Here is a 21,447-nt window from a genome sequence, read left to right as displayed (position 1 = left end):
AGATGTCCTGTATGGGTTGATTGTGCGTTGATCTGTTGGTAATGCCTAGGGGTTCCGGTCGGCATGTAAACAAATGCATAGCGCTATACTTTGCAGCCTCACCCGGTTGCATAGCTACATTTATTGTTTAGGTGTCTTTTACTAAGCAGGTAGTCATATAATTAGCTAGAACTAGCTAGATCTGATCGATATGGACATAAACCCGAGTAAAGTCTAATCTGAAGGGAGAGAGAGATCAGCTGCTGCTGAAGAGTCGATACGCAGCTCTGCATGATCACATGCAGCGGTGAGCGGAGCAAAACACACTCTTCAGGTTAGAATATCACACGCAGGCCTAGCTATTTTAATTACCTCTTAACCTACCTAAACTGGTTATACGTTTATTTTTAATATCGGGTCAATCATTACCAGTGGCGAGCCGTGACTTTTATACCTAGGCCTTCTGACCCCCACCCAACCGTCACAGCGTATACTTCAGCGGAATATCAAAACAACGGACCGGGGTGCAAAACGCATTAATGAAAGCGACCCTCTACCACAGAAAACAACACCTGTAAATAACCCTATTTGTGTTCTTTGAAATTGAAAAGGATATTGCATTGTGTTTGTTACTTTCGTTGCAGTTGTATGTCTTAAGTGTAATTTGGCATGCTTTTATTTTGAAGGCGAGTTAACGCTGTTGACAGGAAGTTGTTGTTGCTATGGAAACAAGAAAAGTTTCACAGCGGGCTGAACTTGTCATAAAGTCCGCGATAATAACACCCTCCCATTTAGAGGGAAGATATGATTGGTCAATTGTACTGTCATTTGACATTACTCTCTCGTTCATTTACTATAGCTGGGCCCTCAGTGAATTCATAGCTGGACCGCCTGGACGTCCAACAGCTCCTCTCTTCACAGTAACTCGCAGGGACGAGCTTCTTTCATTTAACCCTTCACATTCCAACAGAAACTGAATAGGCAGATTCGAAGGATTTATTTCTTTGGAAATGTTATTTTGAATACAATTAAATCAAGTTATTTTGGTAAAACTAATGAAAAATATAACTAAAAAAATATAGAAAAAAAATATAGAATCTTTTTTTTTTTTTTTTATGTTTTAAATATTATTTTGTAGAATATCTTAGGCCCTCACAGAGGGCCTAGAGGGCCCTGACGGCTCACCACTGCTCATTACTGATCCGCGAGCTGCATGATACTGACGGGCTGTCAGGAGAGGGAGAGAGCGCTCCGTTTATTATTCTCGTGTTATTGTAAATTACTGTACACTTTTGAATAGTTAATCTACTATTATTAGTTTGTTTAATATCGAATCATATCAATTTGTTTTAAAGCTCAATAAATAACAAAGAAGACCTTTGACCGGCACTTTTCAAATTTTGTCCGGAAGATTTAAACTTTAACGGACATGTTGACCGGCGAAAAAATATTCTAACGGGATCTCTGGACCATATAATATTGTTTATCTTAATTGAGGACTCCAGCCTCGAATATGGGGCAGTCTTTTGAGTCACCAGAACTAGGATGGCTTTTAAAAAGTGCAGGTCTCAAGGAAAGCGATCCATTTACCTCCCATTTCCCGAGTTGGGACGTTTATTCTTCTAAATGCAGGTGTTTATGAGAACATGTGTTGTATGTCTTTGCTCAGAGTGTTTGAAAGCAAATTGAAAGTTGTTACAACTTTCGGAGGAGTTTGTGTGAATTCTTACAGTTGGAAAGGTTTTCCCACAGACACACACAGCGATAACTAGCCTCCTAGGCAGAGATAATAAGACCTTAAATGTCAGTGAAGTCCTTGTGTGTTATTTGTGCATGCTAGCAAGAAAGAATTGCATCACCAAGTGGAACAGACTTTGGCAATGCACCACTTCCTGTGTTTTCTAGTGCTGCTTCAAACATGCACCACGCTAGATTCTGTCAGTTCAGCAATACTTTGTATGAGCGTCATGCCAAAAGGCCTCCAATAAATGTTGTGGAGTTCACAGCCTTCACAGCATATTTGAATCCTTTCCTCCCCCAACTTGGAAACATGCCATCAAGGGCCGTTGAGTTGAAACACTGCCCCCCTGACCCATTTTTAAACTACTCCACCCTCGTCTAAATGGCTAAATCACAGGATGATGACTGAGATTATTACAACAGGTTTAACCAAGTGTATGACTACCTATTGGAATTGGGGGTCTGTTAATTTCCTTTTGCACGTTTATATTTGTGAAATATATAAGCCCAATCTGCAGTGCATCAGCATGCTCCTTCATCAGTTTGTCAGGGTGCCAAATGGTAGCATGTCTCTTTGATGGAAGTTTGTCCCTGCAGATACAATCGCTCTACTCCCAGACTTCCTGCTTGTCCTGATAAGACAAGGATCCTAAGTCAGCACTTTTTTTTTGTTGTGCTGTAGATTTTAGTAGCATGCTCAGAAGCATTTCTGAACAATAAAACATACATTATTGGTACTCTAACACCAAGTAATGATATTTGATTCTCTCATTTGACTAATCCTTCTTTATTAAGGGAAGCTTCACTGAGATCCACGCTCCCTTTTACAGGAACACCCTAAACACACACACAGACCAGTTTTAGATTAGTCCTGGAGCAAATCAAATACATTTGTCTCCACATGAAATACCCCTTTAACACTTAAACACTGCTAATCCACCACTGACACAATGTTGTCAAAGTGCAGTTTAACTTTTCCTTTACCCTCGAGCTGTGTGACCTTGTCTGTAGGGCAGCAGGGAGGAGAACGAGGTGTCATGAAAGATGAGCCTCCGAATGGTCAAACCCCTCTGTTTTATGTTCTCTACATTGAATTGTAATTATTGCTTTAATAACCTCTTTGTCGTAACATCAAGGGCATATTTTACTCACTGTGTTCGTACAGACTTATTGAAAAGTGAGAAGGGCCGAGGGCTACAGGTTGACACAGTTTCCATGTTTTGTTCTTTTATTCAAGCTGAAACAAGGAAGGAAAGAAGGTTTGCTTGAATAACACATGGAAGGATATACAAGGATCAATAAAGGATAGGAAAGCAGGAATTCAATCGGGAAAGATCATTTTTCTCTAAGTCAAATAAATCTTACAATGCCAGCACAATTCATCCATTCTACTGGACTTACCCCTCTAGAATCATGCAACAAGACTCCTTATTGGACTTGTTGACATATTTGGATTTAGTACGTTAGAAATATAGTTTATTCCTTCATTATTTCATCTTTTCTTGCCCGTTGCTCCTAGTGCATACCTGACAATTTTTTTATGAACCTAGATCTTTTATATTTGAGGATTTTTTCCATGTTCTCTTAGAGTGTGGCGTGGAACCATTACTCATATTGGCCTGGACGCAGTTACTGTCACATTGGTGATTCTTCTGCATTTGAAATGTCTTGCCAAGTAGATATGTAGAAATACTAAGCTCCTGTGAACATTTGTGTGTTCTAACAGCTGAAGTGGCTGCTATACAACACAGACTTATCAGCACAATTATCCAGCATGTGGCTGGTGTTAATGTCCAACTGTGGTTGTGGTGCATAGCACAAATACTGTACAGTATTTTACTCCCCAGCACACAATCTGCTGCCACTGACGAGCTGCAAACTAACTGTTGTTTTCTCGTTTCAGGTCCGGAAGTGTCGCTAATGACTGGGTCGAGATCTACTCGTTCGTGAAGAACCTCACCGACAGATTTGTGAGGTCAGTACAAAGCTGGTGTTGATGTCAGGCATTGTCTTTGGAAACAACGTTTTAGGGTTTCATAATGCTCGCAGAAGTGAATTATGCTCCATAGAATAAGATTCATGGTTTCAAATAAATATAAAAAAGCCATTTTAATGTTAGAATAATTTTCATAGAGAAAACAAAATTCACTATTTTATAAAGATGACGTAGTAGGTCAACCATACCCTCTGTACCAAAATACCCCATTTTTTGCATGTTTAATATATTCAATTATCTTTTGCAGTTAATGGCTATAATTACAGAGCCTACGACATTAGTTGCATCTCCCACCTGTTTTTACAAACTATCAAATAGCTAAATCTATGACACCCATTTTGCACATAATTCATTAAAAAGACGAAAGCAGAGAAACCAGCTTGAAACGTTCGGCTTGCATAACGTTTGACTCAAACGGCGCCTGCCAGCACAGTACAGACGGCGGCGACCCAGCCAGAATGAAGTGGTTGGTTGAAGAAAATAGCAAAGGCACCAGGTGGGAGTGGGTGGCAGAGAGGAGCAGTCTTCTGGGCTGTGAGAATGGCCATTCGCACCGGGGGGGTCCGGCTCCACACTTATCCCCTGCTTCCACCACAGAATGGCTGACAGGCAGACAATGTACAGTAAAGCAAAAGAACACTGGAAGGCGACGAGGACAATCTGCTAAACAATGCTCGCTCACCAAGAGCTCTTCTGTCGCGCCATGTGGAGCAAACTGGACTACTTCATCAACCCCCTCCCCCACCACCACCACCCTCTGATATGTCCTTGGCATCACTGTGTCTTAGTCTTTCTATACTGCTTCAGCGGTAACATGTACAATCACAATCCCCACCGAAAGCCTTAAGTCACCACCCACCATTTATCCTCGTCTCGAGCTACTTTTAAGTCCACATATGAAACTCGCAGACAGGATGTGGATGTATACGGCTGCTACCGCCACCAGCCAAATGTGGCCGTGTGGCTTAAAGATTGTGCTAGGTTTGCGGGGGAGGATCGCGACTGGGCCATGCGTCACGTGGGTGAGAAATATCAGCACCTCTCCTTATGCTCCGAAGGCTTCGGATCTCTGAAGGAAACACTTGTGTGCTTAACTATCTGAAGTTTAGCTCGCTCCGTGGGATGGAATCTGTGTGCTGTGTGGTTGGTACAGTCACAGGAAGTAACTCTGACTACATCGCCTAAGTCTTATAGCTTTAGAATATTAATACTTTATGGGAATCAGGGACGTTTTTTTAAGAAAACATTTGACTATTTCATCTCCTTTTTTAAAGGTTACTGATTGCATGCAGGATTTTAAATAAAGAGCTTAGATCCTACTTTCTCTAGGAAATTCCATTTCTGAAATCAGATTGAGTCTTTCTTGTTCCTATGTGTAAAAAGCTAATTAAACTAACTTTGCATTGATTGATGTTTCTATGCTTTTGTTGTTGTATTAATTTTCAAATTGCGCTGTTTTGTAAACCACAGCAACTAAGAGACAGTAAATATATGTATTTCACATCCGTACTTTACTCAACCCATTTATATAATGTCGTTATAGTTTCTAATTTTATATTCGTTGTTAGATAAGTTGATGCGTGCATGCGCGATAACAATATTTTATTATGAGATGTTAAAAAAATTGTCTTGTCAGCGTGACGTGAAGAGCAGGATTGAATTCTTCAGGCCATTATGCATGCTCAGAATTAAGTTCATTTCAATAATTTGATTCATCTGCCTGTACAGCACTTTGGTCAACTGAAGGTTGTTTTAAATGTGCTATATAAATAAAGATTGAGATTAATTGAGACTTAGACTGCAGGTTGGGGGGAGAAAAGGAGTCCCTCTCCAAGATGGACAAACATGTATTAGATGCATTGGGAATAGCTCACAGAGACTAAAAAGACAAGCATAGAATCACAATGTAGAGACATAAGATTACAATATTAGTAAGATGAATAAAAAAGTGTTGCACAAAGTTTTGAAAACATTTGATGTCCTTTGTATATAACTCTTTGCATTTTAGTCTATATCTTAATAAGGCAAAAAGAAAACCTGTATGTTAGGAAAATAATTGAAGACATGCATCCCTGAAGGCTTATTTATTATGTTAAATATAAAATACTTTTGTTGAGGAGCATGTCATATTGCTTGAATAAATTAAAAAAACCTCAGGTCTTATGTCGCCACCACTATTGAAACAACTGCCTGCCAAACAAGGAGACAACTAATGGCAACACTTAAAATGTGGGCAGTTTGGGGTACTTCAAGATTCTGAGTTACCTTTACGGTTTAAGTACTTTTGGTACCTGTTCTTGAATGTACTTCAGTAAAATCACAGGGATTGTATTGAAATATTTTCCCTTTGTGGCATTACAGCTCTAACTAGAGTGAAGTATTATTTGACTTGTTTGTAACCATTTTTGTAATTGTCAAGTACCTTTGTGCAGTGGGACTTGTACATTTTCCTTCACTTTTGTGTGGATTTAAATGTTCACAGCAGGATGCATATATGTGTATAGTTTTCTGAGGCAGTGAGTGTGCTGTTATATAACAGAGGGAGTGATACTGAATGGAAACAGCCTCTGTGGTCAGGGACACATCGGAGTGTCCAGTGACAGTTCACACCTTAAACACTCACAGGTACAAAGTACACTATATCTGTGTAACACGATGTGTGTTCGAGTGTTTATGTGTGACTCATCCTCACAACATGTTTACTGTCTGTGAGTTGATTAATCACTTCCTTCAGTCCCACTGAAGCTTCTTTAAGTCGTACATTAATATTAGTTGACATTAAAAAAGCTGTTTACTTAATTATACTCATCTGTTTAATTCTCCTGAACTGAGCTGAACCTCTATGAAGTTATATATAAAGCTGTCAGTCACACTGACTCCTAAAACAGTGTTTTACATGTCATACTGTGTGGGGGGTAGATAAAGAAGATGAAGGGAAATGGTAAATGGACTGTACTTATATAGCGCTTTATCCAGTCTTTAAGACCCCTCAAAGCGCTTTACATACTACATGTCATTCACCCATTCACACCCATTCATACAGAGCAGTGTACCTTACTCTATAGGACCTAACATTGACACACATTCACACACCGTTGGCCATGCCATCGGGAGCAACTCAGGGTTAAGTATCTTGCCCAAGGATACATCGACATGTTGACTGCATGGGCTGGGATCGAACCCACAACCTTCTGGTTGAAAGACGACCACACTCCCTCACAGCCACAGGGCGGATATGATTAGGAAGAGAAGATCTTAATAAATATCACAACATTATAATATACTGTCCATATATTTTGATAAAACATGGCATTTCTAATTCCTATTTTGTATTTTTTTTTTTTCAGCCCCAGAACGAGAGTCTCGTTCATCGTGTTCTCGGCCAGAGCAGAAGTCCTGCTTCCTCTGACCGGAGACGGGTACTGAACCCTAACACACACAATTCTGTTTAAATGGTTACTGTACCTTAACTCTAAGAAGTCTCATGGCCTAAATACTGTGTTGTTGTAAAATAGTAACGGTGATAACAAAGTCTAGTCTTTGGCCTAAATTAGGTATACGACTTCTGTTTGTATGTGCAAGTTTAGTACCAGAACAAAAGTGTATTGCTGCATACTATCGGGAGGTTCAGTTGATTTGGGTTTTCAAGAACTTATTTTTTGCGGGAAATGTTTGCATGATTGAGGTGAGATTTAATTTGCCTTGGGCCTCAAAAGGCCAAACTGAATAGTACAGCAAAGTGCATGTGGACTATTACTCAACCATTTATTATTTTGTGTGTTTTTTAGATACGCGATAGAACAGGGTCTGAAACGCTTGCGGGCCGTTAAGCCAGCAGGTGAAACATATATGCATGAGGGAATAAAAGAGGTAAGGTTACTTTCTAAAATAAACCCAATTACGGCCCAGAAGCTTTTTTTGTAAATATACTTGTGAGCTTGAGATTTGATGTAACGTTTGGTGTAATTTGAACCTGAAGGCCTCAGCTCAGATACAGGCGCAGAAGACCAAGTCTTCCAGCATCATCCTGGCTCTGACTGATGGGAAACTGGAAACCTACATTCACGAGCTCACAGTGATAGAGGTTAGGTTCACATTGTCAAACACAAATCTTGCTTTACACATTTTAAAATGCTACTTTTTTTTTCTTTTTTTGTTATTTATGTGTGGCTTTTTTTTCTGAATGTGAAATGTTTTGTTACATCCAACCTGTTGCACATCATCCCCTCATTTGTTTGATCCTCAGGCTGACAAGGCGAGGACATTCGGAGCCCGTGTTTACTGTGTGGGTATCAAAGACTTCGATGAGCAGCAGGTAAGAAAGCTTGAGTCTTAATCTGAAGCAGTGTGCGCTAAATCACATTTTAAAAGCGAGAGACATGTTGCCATGTTGGAAGAGTGTCAAGAAAGGTAAACACAAGTATTGTGAGCGCTATTACCTGTAATGAAAATCCATGTCTTAAAGTAATATCAATAAAAACTCTAGTAAACAACTCCTGCAGCATAATCCACTTTTCAGATGCTCATCTGTCATTGGTTTAGCTCCACGTAGTCATTTATTTTGTTTGAATAATGTGAAATATTCTGCTTCAAGTAGAATTCTCGAGCTCCCTTGACATCACTATCTGTATATTTAGACATTTCGTCAATGTTAATGATTTCTTTATTTTTTAAATTGACTTTATTAGCTAGGTAATATATTGGCTTGATAATCTAAAGTGCTGTAACCATTCGGCTACTGTGGTGCTCCATTATTAAAGACAAAAAGAAATAGGTAAAACTAAATTGAGATGATTTTCAAATGGCAACAAATGACGATATGTTACTGATATTGCACAAAGTGAACTCATGAACTGCACTAAATGAAACGGTGGGTGTTACCTTTAGAATTCCAACAATCTATGAACCAGTGTGGAACCATGAACAAAGAAAACCAATCTGATCATTCTTTACCAATTTCTTTCAGGATTTTCAAATCCATAACAAAACTCATAATATATTTACTCGTATGTAAATATATTATCAGGTTATATATAGAGTTTTTACATATTTGCAGTATATACCAGTCATATCAGTTATAGACCGTTTGCACTATTCACACTGTTCAACACATTGAATTGGCCACAGAAAAACAAAATGTCCACAACATATAATCTTCACTGATTTCAGTCTGCACCAAAGTCAGTGCTATCTGCCGTTTTACTGTCCCTCTCGCAACATGGTGGCCTGTCCCTTGGTAACCATTGGTAACAATCCTGTGATGAGCTCTTATTAAGTCAAATAACAAAGACAATATTGCTCCAAGTGATTTTTTTTTTTAATGGTTGAGCAAAGTGTTTGCCACAGTCATGCCATCTGCTATGTCTCCTCCTGCCCATGATATGAAAGGAAAGACAGTGCTCCGTCATAAAGAGGATAAGAGAAAAAGAAGAAAGCAGTTATTACATCTCTTCTTGTTGATTCAACTCTTGATGATATCAACAGCTTGCTGATGTAGCGGACACCAAGGACCAAGTGTTTCCTGTCAAAGATGGCTTCCAGGCACTCAAAGGCATCGTCAATTCTGTAAGTGCGCCTACTTTCTGTTTGTGTGTATGTGGTCCTGGACGGCAGTCAGCTCAGGTTTATGTAAATGTATAGACAAATAGGTGGAATTTAATACTAATGTCCAAAATGGGAAATTGTGAAAATAAAAACAAACTTATAAGTGTTCCTGGCTTCATTGAAGTTTTCACACATTAAAACAGAACCTCTGCATGGAAACTGTTTGTGGAAATAACTGCTGGCTGTGTCCCCACTTTGTAGGTGGAAATGTCTTTGCCACTCTGTAGCAAATGAAGACGTGCAAGCAGCTTGACAGTTAGTCACTGTCCACAGTGCCATCCTCCTCACCGTGTCTTTATTGTGTTTAGCACACTATTGCTTTTATTTCTGAAAATAAAAGCCAGCGTAAGGCATCAACCCCATCTTGCTGTATCAGTCAATAGAGTCCCTTAAACAGTGTTTATATGAAGTTTCCCTCCTCGCCCGCTGCTAGCCAATTAGTGATACTTTCCATTTGCTGCAGCTTTTTGGGCTGAAACGCTGTCAGCCAAGGCGGGGGTTTGTATGGCATCATTTCTACATGACTGTGAGCCCGGAGCCCTGCGGAGCGCACCGCCCTGAGCTGGACTTTACATCTCTGTGTTTAGGGAAAGACCAAACTGTGAGACTTGCAGCCGGAGGGACGCAGAGCCAAAGGGTGTGTCTTGTTTCTGTTGTGTGATCCAAAGTAAAAACAACTATGATTGATTTTGCACAGCCTGACTACAGAGTGAAAGAAGGTTGTCTAAAACTGTGGCTCTCATTACCCCAAAAATGTCGGACCATGCACATCAATTCAGAATATGCCAAATAGTTATTCCTTTCTCCTTATATTCATCTTAAATTATTTTAACAACATAAACACAAGGTAAAGTGCATGTATAATAATTTGATATTGTATATATATTTTATAATTTCATTTGAGTGTCCATGCTTTGGTTCTTGAATCAGGAATGAAGTCTTAATAAAGTCCTTGAAACAGTGGTTTAAAAAAGGCAACACTGATACCTTCAAATAGCTATAATGTTTGTTTATTATACAGCATTAGTAACCATGACTCGAACTAGTCCTGACTCATAACATCATCTCTAAGGAGCATGTGAATCCATCCTGTAACACAAAGGGTGGATTTGATTATCTAGTAAATGGGAGGAATATGCTTTCAATCTGTTTTTGCTGAGCTAAGGGAATCCTTTATTTTTCATTTTAAGAGCATGCACAGGGTCACAAGGTCTCCTTTTGCATCAAAGCCATTTACATATATTTGAATCTTTCCAAAAAATGATTACAGCCTGTACAAAATGGTCCTGCACAACAAAATAAAGCTCATCCCGTCAGTCCTTCGGAGGCTCAAAGTGCCAGCATCCGAGTGCATTCTTCTCTGATTAGTAATACCGGATTCCTGACTAGTTGACCTCCTCACTCCTCTTTTTAGATTTGGAGGATTTGAGATCATCTGTGCAGCCTTTTTCTGCAGGATCTGCCTCAGTGACCGGCGTGATAAAACGCACAGAGAGAGTTCAGGAAAGTTATGTTCCTGCACCGTTTATTTGTCCTCTGTGCTTCACTGGACCACTGTCTTCTAAGCTGTGGGCCTTTTGGGAAAACCCCAAATTGCGAAGTAGCCATGACGTTATCGTTTACTTCAGCTGCGATCTGTACAGTGTCGCCAACTCCAACATGCATTCCTGTTTGACATTGGATTACCCTTCCACCTAATTATGTCCGCTAAAAGACCGGTCTCACGCTTTCAGAAAGCCCAGCAGTTACGTTGTCGTAGATATACAAATTCATTTGAGTATTTGGAAGACTGCCTTGTCTCCCCGCTGCAGCCTGTAAATAATGTTTGTCGCTAGATCCAAGAAAAATGAAAAGCTGCTGTTTGAGTTCTAATGCCTCTAATCTCCACTGCTAAAGCTTTTAATATATGTATCTCCAAAATGCTTAGGTCCTTCAACCCTGACGGATTACTTAATACAACCATCAATCTTTAAAAAGCCTTACATTTTAAAGGAAATGTTACTCTTCCAAATTCCCTATTTAGAGCAACATTTCTACACTTAGATGTCATTCTTTGAGTCCCTCCTTAATTTTAAGCAAAGGCACGCAAACACTCCTTTTTCTTCTCCTCCCCTTTTTGCTCGGGCACTGCCAAGGAAGTAATTAGACGGGGAAAATAGTGGCTCAGAGGAACAGCAGCAGATCCTTTTCCTCCCAGCTGTCATCTGCAAGCCTCTCCCCTTTTCTCGATCCCATATCCAACCATCATATTTAATAAGGCCTCTGTAAACAGTCCCGTCTTCCTCTCCTTAGATTGAAGTTTCACCCAACATCAAATGAAAGGTTCAAGCATCCTATATTGCAGTTAATATGCTTCTTTTTACCGACTGTGTACTGGGATTTGCATAGTTTGTCCTTTGTTGATTTATTGAATCACGGCGGATAGTGCGGCTCCATGACAGTGGGCTCACACAGGCCTCTTTATATGATAATGCGGGATCCCGGAGGTTTTTTAATAGATCTGAGAAATGTAATAGTCTTGCATAATTTTCCCATAAAGGCTGACACAGCTGCCGTTCTTTCCTCCTGTTCTCCTCGCCGCCGATATTTAGCGCTCTCCTTAAGACGCCAGGCCCCGATCAGGAGCGAGACATTTCTCAGGTGTTGCACCCTAATCTGTTTTCTAAACTTGACAGAGCCGATAACAGCCAGGACTTGATGTGTTTATTCTTGGCCCTCAAGCGATAATGTACCCATTTCCTTTTTCCCCTCATCCTCCAGATATTAAAGCGTTCGTGCACAGAGATCCTGAGTGTGGAGCCCTCCAGTGTCTGTGTGAACGGTGAGTGGACTCTCCTGCTGCACTGTGCACACATCATGCTTTCCAGGCTCATGGTTACTTCTTGCTTAGATCAATCACTAAGGGCAGTATAGGACACTTGCATAACCTCATTACCACCTCATACCCACATGTTGCATTCTTTTATCACTTCCACACACATCCCTTAAGTTTACAGGTTGATCCACTTAAATCGGTGGCTATCAACATTTGCTCCTCCTCTGAACAGTTTTGAATTCATCCCGTCAAAATATTTAATTTCATTGGGCTTTGGTGTCCTGAACTCAAGTATCTTGTATTTCACATGGAAAAACTGAGGTGAGAGTAAAGTCAGAAAAAAAAGTTTGGGATCGGAAATGTATTCTTTCTTACAAATGCATCCTGTGACCCTTATTTACCCCCCTCTATTAATTGGTTGAGACCCCTGGGTTGTGAACATCTGGTGTAAATAACATGTAAATATTTGATCATTGAACTCGCAGAAGATACGATGTCAAGTGTCCAGCTGTGCAACACACAACATAAACCACAGAAGTTACATAGAGTTCAAACATGATTCTGCATGGTCCTGCCAGCTGAAAGCTTTGATTTGTCTTTTGATTGGCCCTCATACAGACTCCCACGGTGCTCATTTTGTTCTTTTTCTCGTGAAACTTTAAAGTGGCCCTTTTTATGCTTTTTGTGGTTTTCCCTTTCCTTTAGTGTGTTTTAATGCATGTAAATGGTCTGCAAAGGATCACATTCCAAAGCTCCCTCCAGAGGGAGTTTCTCTTTTTGAACATTACATAATGTAACTATAGGTTACTTACATAACCCCAGTTCTCAGAGTAACATGTAGTGAGATGTCTCACAATGGGATGCGCCTCATCGCGGAGAAAACAGAAGCATCAATCTCATTACGTCAATCCTGATTGGCTGGTGATCTTGACGTCAGCGTCAGGGAATCCACCCACCCTATAAGTAGCTTGCGCCACGTTGCATCGTGATTCAAAATAAGCACCTCTTCTCGCTTCACCTTAGCAAGGAGGGCCGTCTGGTGAGACATCTCACTACATGTTACTCTGAGAACTGGGGGTTACGTAAGTAACCTATAGTTAGTATACTGCCATGACCACTATCTCCTCCAACCCCCACGCCCCCCCTCCTCTCCCAGTCCACCCGCCCTTCCCTCCCCTCACTGCCTTCTCTCCTGTTGACTCCTCCCACATCCTAGCCATCATCACCTCATCCAAAACAACCACCTGCTTTCTTGACCCCCTCCCTACGACCCTAACTAAGGCCTGCCTCCCTGTCCTCATCCCCCACCTCACCACCCTCTTCAACCAATCTCTATCCCTTGGTCTTGTTCCCTCCATCTACAAACTTGCCTCCATCACCCCCATCCTCAAAAAGCCCACCCTTGACCCAGCCAACCTCTCCAACTACCGCCCCATCTCCAACCTGCCATTCCTCTCCAAAACACTGGAGCGTATTGTCGCCACCCAGCTCCACACCCACCTCCAGTCCAACAACCTCTATGAACCCCTCCAGTCTGGTTTTCGCCCACTCCACAGCACTGAAACAGCCCTGGTCAAAGTAATCAACGATCTCCTCTCCTCTGCAGACTCCGGTGCCCTCAACATCCTGCTACTACTAGACCTCAGCGCAGCCTTTGACACTGTGAATCACTCAATCCTCCTACAAAGGCTGCGCCAACAGGGTGTTGAGGGCTCCGCTCTCGACTGGCTCACCTCCTACCTCACCGACAGGCAACAATTCATCTCCCTCTCTGGCCACACATCCGCCCTCTCCCCAGTCACACAGGGGGTCCCCCAGGGCTCAGTCCTCGGCCCCCTCCTCTTCATCTGCTATCTTTTCCCCCTTGGTCACATTATTCGCAACCTCAACCTTGATTTCCACTGTTACGCCGATGACACCCAGATCTACATCACCACCAAATCCCCTCACAACCCTCCCCTCACCCATATCGAAACCTGCATCTCTTCAATAAAAACATGGCTGACTCACAATTTCCTTAAACTCAACAGTGATAAAACAGAGCTACTCATCATAGGCACCAGATCAACCCTCAATAAAACAGGACCCATTTCACTCACCATTGAGAATTCGACCATCACCCCCTCCCCCCTGGCACGCAATCTTGGCGTTATCCTGGACCCCACCCTCTCCTTTGACCCCCATGTCAGCTCCATCATCAAGATCTCCTACTTCCACCTCCGCCGCATTGCCAAAATCAAACACTACCTCCCCCCCCGTGCTGCTGAATCCCTCATCCATGCCTTCATCACCTCCCGCCTCGACTATTGCAACGCCCTCCTCACTGGCATCTCCTCCCATTCCCTCCATAGACTCCAAATAGTACAAAACTCTGCTGCCCGCCTCCTCACCCACACCCGGACCCGTGAACACATCACTCCCGTTCTCCGCTCTCTTCACTGGCTCCCCATCAAACAACGCATCATCTTCAAAACACTCCTCCTCACCTATAAAGCCCTTCACCACCTAGCCCCCCCTACCTCTCTGACCTCCTCATCCCCTACAACCCCCCCCGAGCCCTCCGATCCTCCTCCACTCTCTCCCTCACAGTACCACCATCAAGACTCAAAACATTTGGCAACAGAGCATTCTCCAGATCAGCACCCCGCCTCTGGAACTCCCTCCCCCAATCTGTCCGCCACTCTCCCACACTGTCTACCTTCAAAACCCAGCTGAAAACATACCTCTTCTCCCAAGCCTTCAACTTACCCTACCCCCCAACCCACTGACTTCACTCACACCCCACGCTGTATCTCTTATTCACCCCACGCTGCATCTCTTATTCATACACTCATCAACTTTTTCTTTCCTCTTTTCCATTATGTTGTCTTTTGCTCGTTGTCCTATGCTTGCTCCCCCCCTGTGTTGTCCTCTGCCTGTTCATGTAATGTTCATGTTCAATTTTCTTGTCCAATATGTTGTCTTCTGCCTGTTCACCCCCTTTCTGTACTTTTAATTTTTTTTGTAAGCGACTTTGGGTTATTGAAAAGCGCTATATAAATAAAAGTTATTATTATTATTATAGTTCTCATTCATAACACTCCGTTCGATGTCTCACTATGGGATATTGAAGCTCCCGTATTGCCAGACAAGCTTATCTCGAAAATCACCAAACCAACCAGAACTTAACAGGTAGAGCTCTGACTCAACACAGGGCCCAGCACTGCTCGGGCCACACTAGGAGCAGAGACGTCTAGCCTGTAAAAGCGGACAAAAGTGAGCGGCGAGGACCAGCTCGCCGCTGCACAAATGTCTTGGATGGAAACACCCTTGAACAAAGCCCAGGATGTAGCCAGACCACGAGTCGAATGAGCACGCAGACCCGTAGGTGCGTGCAAACCCTGACTCGCATAGGCCAAAGCAATCGCTTCCACAATCCACAATTCCACAAAATTGCCCTTCTGAGGGTTAGCCCAGGATATGAAGGTTTGGTCACTACAACAAAACTCTTTTGACCTGTCCATATAAGTGCGTAAAGCACAAACTGGACACAGCAAATTCGGCCGCTGTTCCCCGGAGGAACACAGCGGCGGAGGAAATGCCTCAATGTCAATTGGGGTACATGAACCAACCACCTTAGGTATAAAGGCAGGGTTGGGCTTCAGCAACACTCTCGTTTGCCCCGGGGCAAACTGAGTGCACGAAGGATGTACAGAGAGTGCATGAATATCACTGACTCGCTTGGCGGATGCCAGGGCCAGTAACAGCACTGTCTTCAGCGACAGGTGCTTCATGTCAGCTTCTTCCAGGGGTTCAAATGGAGGTCGAGTGAGCCCATCTAAAACCACTGTCAAGTCCCATAAGGGCACCAGTGACCTGGAAACAGGCAGGAGCCTGCGAGCCCCTTTCATAAAACAGCAGACCAAGGGATGTTGGCTAGCCGTCTTTCCCTCAAAGCCCACATGGCATGCAGCAATAGCAGCCAGGTATACTTTGATCGTAGAAAAGGCTCTGTGTTTATCAATTAGGTCCTGTAGAAATGATAAAATCACCCCAACAGGACATTGAAAAGAGGTGTGCCCTTTTTGAAGGCACCATTCCTCAAACACCCTCCACTTACAGTCATAGAGAGACCTGGTGGAGGAAGCTCTTGCACTCTGAATAGTGTTTATCACCTTCTGCGGGAGACCCACTGTATTCAGATTGTACCACTCACGGGCCAGGCCCATAGGGCCAGGCGCTCCGGGTGTGGGTGAAAGATCGTCCCCCCCGCCTGAGACAGTATGTCCCTGCGGGGGAGCTGCCACGGCTGTCCGCACAGCAGCTGATAAATCTCTGCCAGCCAGTACATTGCAGGCCAGTGCGGAGCTATCAGGATCAGTGTGTGGCGCTGTTCTCTCACTCTGGCCAGAGTTGGGGGTATCAGAGCCAGGGGTGGGAACGCGTACAGGAGGACCGGAGGCCAAACGTGCGCGAGCACGTCTGCGCCTAACGGTGCGTTAAGATCGTGCATTGAAAAGAACGGCTGACAATGAGCATTTTCCTTTGATGCGAACAGATCTACCGCGGCTCGGCCGTAACGCACCCACAGCTGACTCTCAACCATTGGATGTAGAGTCCAGTCTGCATACAGTGGTACACCTCTGGACAGCAGGTCTGCCCCGAGGTTCATCACTCCTGGTACGTGCGTCGCTCTCAGAGAGAGGAGACGACCGCAGCTCCACAAGATCAGTTTCAGGGTGAAGGAACACCACTAAAAGCTCCAGGTAATTTATGTGCGACCGTTGGAGGCCCTCACCGGTCGACCTTCGTAAATACCTCCCCAGCCCGTCAGACATGCGTCGGTGGTGACCACCTTCCGCGATAGGACAGCACCCATAGGCACGCCCCGTACTAGAAAAGTCGGGTGCAGCCAGTGGCGCAGTGCCATTACGCATTTCACAGTGACCATCACTCGCCGCGCTGAAACTCCATGTGTAAGCGTCCCAGTCGTACCACCAGGATGGCTGACGCCATGAGCCCCAGTAACCGCAGACATGATCTGAAGAGAACATATTTGCGTGGCTGGAAAAGAGCGAGGCAAGCCATCAATCAATCAATCAATCAGTCAATCAATCAGTGTTTATTTATATAGCCCAATATCACAAATACTACATTTGGAGGATCATCCATGACTCTGGATCCCGGCATATATAGACGCCAAAAAGAAAGAAATTTGGGGAAGCTGGGTTAATCGGAACATGAGAGTACACAGGTATAGACAGAGAGAAGGAAGAAGTAAGATGTCCCCCGACTATCTAAGCCTATATCAGCAAAACTAGGGGCTGAATCTAATCAGCCCCAACTATAAGCTTTATCAAAAAGGAAGGTCTTAAGCGCACTCTTAAAAACGGATAGGCTGTCTGCCGCCCGAACACAAACTGGAAGCTGATTCCACAAAAGTGGAGCTTGATAAGAAAAGGCTGTGGCTCCTATTGTACTTTTAGAGACTCTAGGAACAACCAACAACCCTGCATTCTTGGAACGCAATGCCCTAGTAGGACAATAGGGTATAATGAGTTCTTTAAGGTAAGATGGCGCCTGCCCATTAAGGGCTTTGTAGGCTCGAAGAAGAATTTTAAATTCTATCCTGTGTTCTATAGGGAGCTGCGACTGCAGCCAGAACGGGAGTAATGTGGTCCCTTTTCCTAACTCTGGTTAGTACACGAGCTGCAGCATTTTGAATCAGCTGAAGCGACTTGACTGACTTCTTGGTACACCTTGATAATAAGGAGTTACAATAATCCAGCCTTGAAGTAACAAATGCATGGACTAGTTTCTCTGCATCGTTTTGAGGCAAGATATGCCTGATTTTTGCAATGTTACGTAGATGGAAGTAGGTGGTCCTTGAAATTGCCCTGAAGGCTTTCACTCTCTCTGCTGACAGGCGGGCTGTAAAGGGCACCGAATTCAGCCGTAGGCCCAGGAAGAGTACAGTACAGTCTGGGCTGGGGACAACATGCTCTTTTCTGTGTTTATTACAAAACCCAGGTCGAGCAGGTGTTTTACGAGGACATTCGTGTGCGTAATAGCCTCTTGCTCCGACTGTGCGAGAAGGAGCCAATCGTCCAAACACTCGTGGGCTGAGAGACAGACCGAAGGGAAGTACTCTGTACTCGCAACAGACACCCTGAAAGGCGAACCTCAGATATTTCCTGTGTGGATAATCTACTGGGATGTGGAAATACGCGTCTTTCAGGTCGACTGATGTGAACCAATCGTTTTGGCGCACGAGACGCAATAAAGACGTGTGAGTGAGCATTCTGAATTTGTATCTTTTGAGATATTTGTTCAGAGCCCTCAAATCTAGTATAGGCCAAATTCCGTTCCCTCCCCGCTTGGGAACGAGGAAATACTTGGAATAAAAGCCACTCTGACTCTGTTCGGCGGGTATTATAGATATAGCCTTCTTTTCTAGAAGTGAGAGAATCTCTCTCTCCAGAATATGGGCTGACTCTACCTGGGCTTGTGAATACAGAATGCCTGAGAAGCGAGGGGGGGTGACAGCGAATTGGAGCCTGTAGCCCCGTGTTACTGTCTTGAAAACCCAAGCAGAATCTGTGAGCATCTTCCACCTTTCGCTCCTTAAAGCGATCGTAGATGTCACGTCTCGGTGGTGTCTTCACAGCTCCTGCCGGCACTGCGGATGCGCGTGGCGGTGGTGCCTTCACAGACCCGTCTATTATCTGCCTTTTGAGAGAGGCCGTAGCTGCTCTCAAAAGAGGGACAGGTGACAGACTGTTTATTGTTTTTATTGTTTTTCTTTTCATTTTTTTGGACTGCGACAGTGAAAAATTGTTTATTTGAAAACAACGGTATTTGCGACATGTGTTTTTGTGACTTAGGCAGATAGCAGAACTCGCTGTCTCTGGTATTAAGTCTGTTTCCCTTCTGGCGCTAACTTGAGGATGCCGTTGCGGCATCACTCGAGGCGGCGGGAAGATGGGGGACCTGGTGGCACCCCGAAAACACATCTGGAGCTGGGGAACAGGGAACTTCCAGCTCTGTCACAGAGGAGAGGAGAGGAGAGGAGGCAGTCAGGCCGCTCGCTTCTTCTTCCTCGACTGGTGACTGAAAATCTGGGTCGGCTGTGCCTAAACGGCTGCTGCAGGAACCGGAGATTTTCTCGGCCAGCTCGTCCTCGTCTCCTGCCTGGGCTGGGGACTCGGGGCGGGCTGTGGCCTCTGCTACCTCGGTACCTTGAACCGGGCAGGACGTGAGGCAACTTGGGCGAAGGACTGCCAAGAGACCGTCGTAGGTAGCGGCTGGACCCTTCGGTGGAGACAGAGGTGGAGGGCCTCGTCTTCCTTCTTTTTCCACTCACACCTCCGCTTCATCGAGACTAAAGCGGAGCCGAAAATACCCTCGGGAACGATAGGCATGTCGAGAACATCCTCCTTTTCCCGGTCTGGGAGGTTGGTCAGGTCTCCTGTACCACCATTATGCTCATGACTTTGCCCGTGGCCTGGACTGCACAGCGCTGCACACGGAGGCAAATGTCTGTGATCGCGGCGATCTCGTCCCACACGGCCGGCCCAGGTTTGCTCGACAGGTCCTCGCAGAGCTCCGCCTGGTAGGCGGTCAGCAGTGAGGATACGTTGAGTGCCCTGGCGGACAACGCTGCGGCTTTATAGGCCTGTTCCGTCATTGCTGACTGGAATCGTTCTGCATTCACCGGTAGCGTGGAGTTCCTGCTTGGTGTCGGAGCCAGCCTCGGTTGGAGGTGGGCTGCCACCAGTGCTTCCATGGGCGGTATGCGGAGCAGGCCGAGCCTCTCCATACCGTCACAGTCCAGGGAGGAGGCACCCTGGATTGGGGCCTTATTACTGAAGGGGCGCTCTCTCCACGAGACCGACACCTCGTCCAGCATCTCCGGGAAGACTGGAAGGAGCTGCCTCTTTGTCCTCGCTGCTTGGGGCAAAGTCTTCCCCTCGTAGCGAGACCTGGAGGTCTCCTTGGCCATTTCAGGCCATGGGATGTTCAGCCTGGACGTGGCGCGTTGACACACGGCCTGCAGGTTCATGCTCAGACAGGGCGAAGCTGGTGAGCTATCGCCCGGGAGAGCAGCCATCGCTCCCGGCTTTGCAGCCTGAGCTGATGACACGAAGATATCATCTTCTTGCTCATCCGAGTCGGACAGGAGGAACTCGGAGGCATCCTCTTCGTCCTCCATGTAGTCCAACTCCAGGACATCCTCCGCAGGCGAGACCATGGTGAGGTCCATTTGTGAGCCCCAGCTTGACACAGCGCGGGGCTCCAATCTCACGGCTGTTGCCGCCACCGGGCCCCAGCCTGACACGGCGCGGGGCTCCGGTTCAGTGGCTGCCGCTGTTATTGAGCCCCAGCCTGACACAGCGCGGGGCTCAATTTCTGCGGCGGACGCCCCATGTCTTGATTGCAGGCCGGCGAATCAGCGGACATGAGGGGGTCCTGTCCCGACAAGCTAGCTTGGCGTGCTAGCCGTCGGCGGAGGCTCTTGATGGTGAAGCGGGCACAATGCCCGCACGAGCCGGGGTTGTCGATAGCCTCCTGGGCGTGTTCCAGCCCGAGGCAGGACGAGCAGACCTGGTGTGAGTCTGTGCCTGATATCTTCAACCCGCAGCCGCAGAGCCGAGCCTCCGAGTCCCTGACTCCTCTGGTGTGAGGGAGAGAAGCATCCATCTCGTTCACCGTGGAGAGGACCCACTTGTAACAGGTACGTTGCTGAGAAAAAATTCTTTCCCCACCTGTCGTTAATCCGGAGAAAAAGCGACTGTGTACAATTTTATTCTCAAAGAATATTAACTGGTGTGTTAATACCTTTTTATCTTCTTCTCCTCTGGTGTGAGAGAGAAAAAGAAAAAACGTCCTTGCTACCGTGTTGTCGGTAGTGAGGGAAGGCAAGCTAACAACAGGTGTGTTACTAGCTTGAAAAATCAAAACCTTACCTTTATTTCCGAAGAAAGAAACGGCGAAGTAGATTGCAATACTAACTGGTGTGTTAGTATTAACAGTCTTCTTGCGAAGCAGAAAAGTAGCCGGCGAGCGTCCGTCGACCGAAAGTTAGTTTTGGGTTCAGTCTGTGGACTGTTAAGCTAGCCCGGCTACTGATATGTCGAGATGTGCTCTGAAGCGAGAAGAGGTGTTTGAATGACGCTGCGACGTGGCGCAAGCTACTTATAGGGTGGGTGGATTCCCTGACGCTGACGTCAAGATCACCAGCCAATCAGGATTGGCGTAATGAGATTGATGCTTCTGTTTGCTCCGCGATGAGGTGCATCCCATAGTGAGACATCGAACGGAGTGTTATGAAGGA

The 21,447-nt window shown here is 44.9% G+C and overlaps 1 protein-coding gene across 2 annotated transcripts in view; it reads left to right on the top strand.

Annotated features, from left to right (window-relative positions):
* antxr2a (ANTXR cell adhesion molecule 2a) overlaps nt 1-21,447 on the top strand; it is a 90,753-nt gene that overhangs the window by 6,000 nt on the left and 63,306 nt on the right. The window contains exons 1-8 of one of the 2 annotated variants that reach the window (XM_079686823.1): nt 151-286; nt 3,623-3,694; nt 7,063-7,134; nt 7,504-7,585; nt 7,695-7,799; nt 7,962-8,030; nt 9,200-9,280; nt 12,080-12,140. In XM_079686823.1, the coding sequence (XP_079542949.1) occupies nt 279-286; nt 3,623-3,694; nt 7,063-7,134; nt 7,504-7,585; nt 7,695-7,799; nt 7,962-8,030; nt 9,200-9,280; nt 12,080-12,140 (550 nt within the window). In that variant the 5' untranslated portion in view covers nt 151-278. Of the gene's footprint in view, nt 1-150; nt 287-3,622; nt 3,695-7,062; nt 7,135-7,503; nt 7,586-7,694; nt 7,800-7,961; nt 8,031-9,199; nt 9,281-12,079; nt 12,141-21,447 lie in introns of those variants that run through there. The other variant, XM_079686822.1, reaches the window with a different exon arrangement.

The sequence above is a fragment of the Notothenia rossii genome (assembly GCF_949606895.1).
Source record: "Notothenia rossii genome assembly, chromosome: 6".
Taxonomy (NCBI): Eukaryota; Metazoa; Chordata; class Actinopteri; order Perciformes; family Nototheniidae; genus Notothenia; species Notothenia rossii.
Note: the sequence above shows the minus strand (reverse complement) of the source record. Positions and strands in the feature narration are given on the sequence as shown.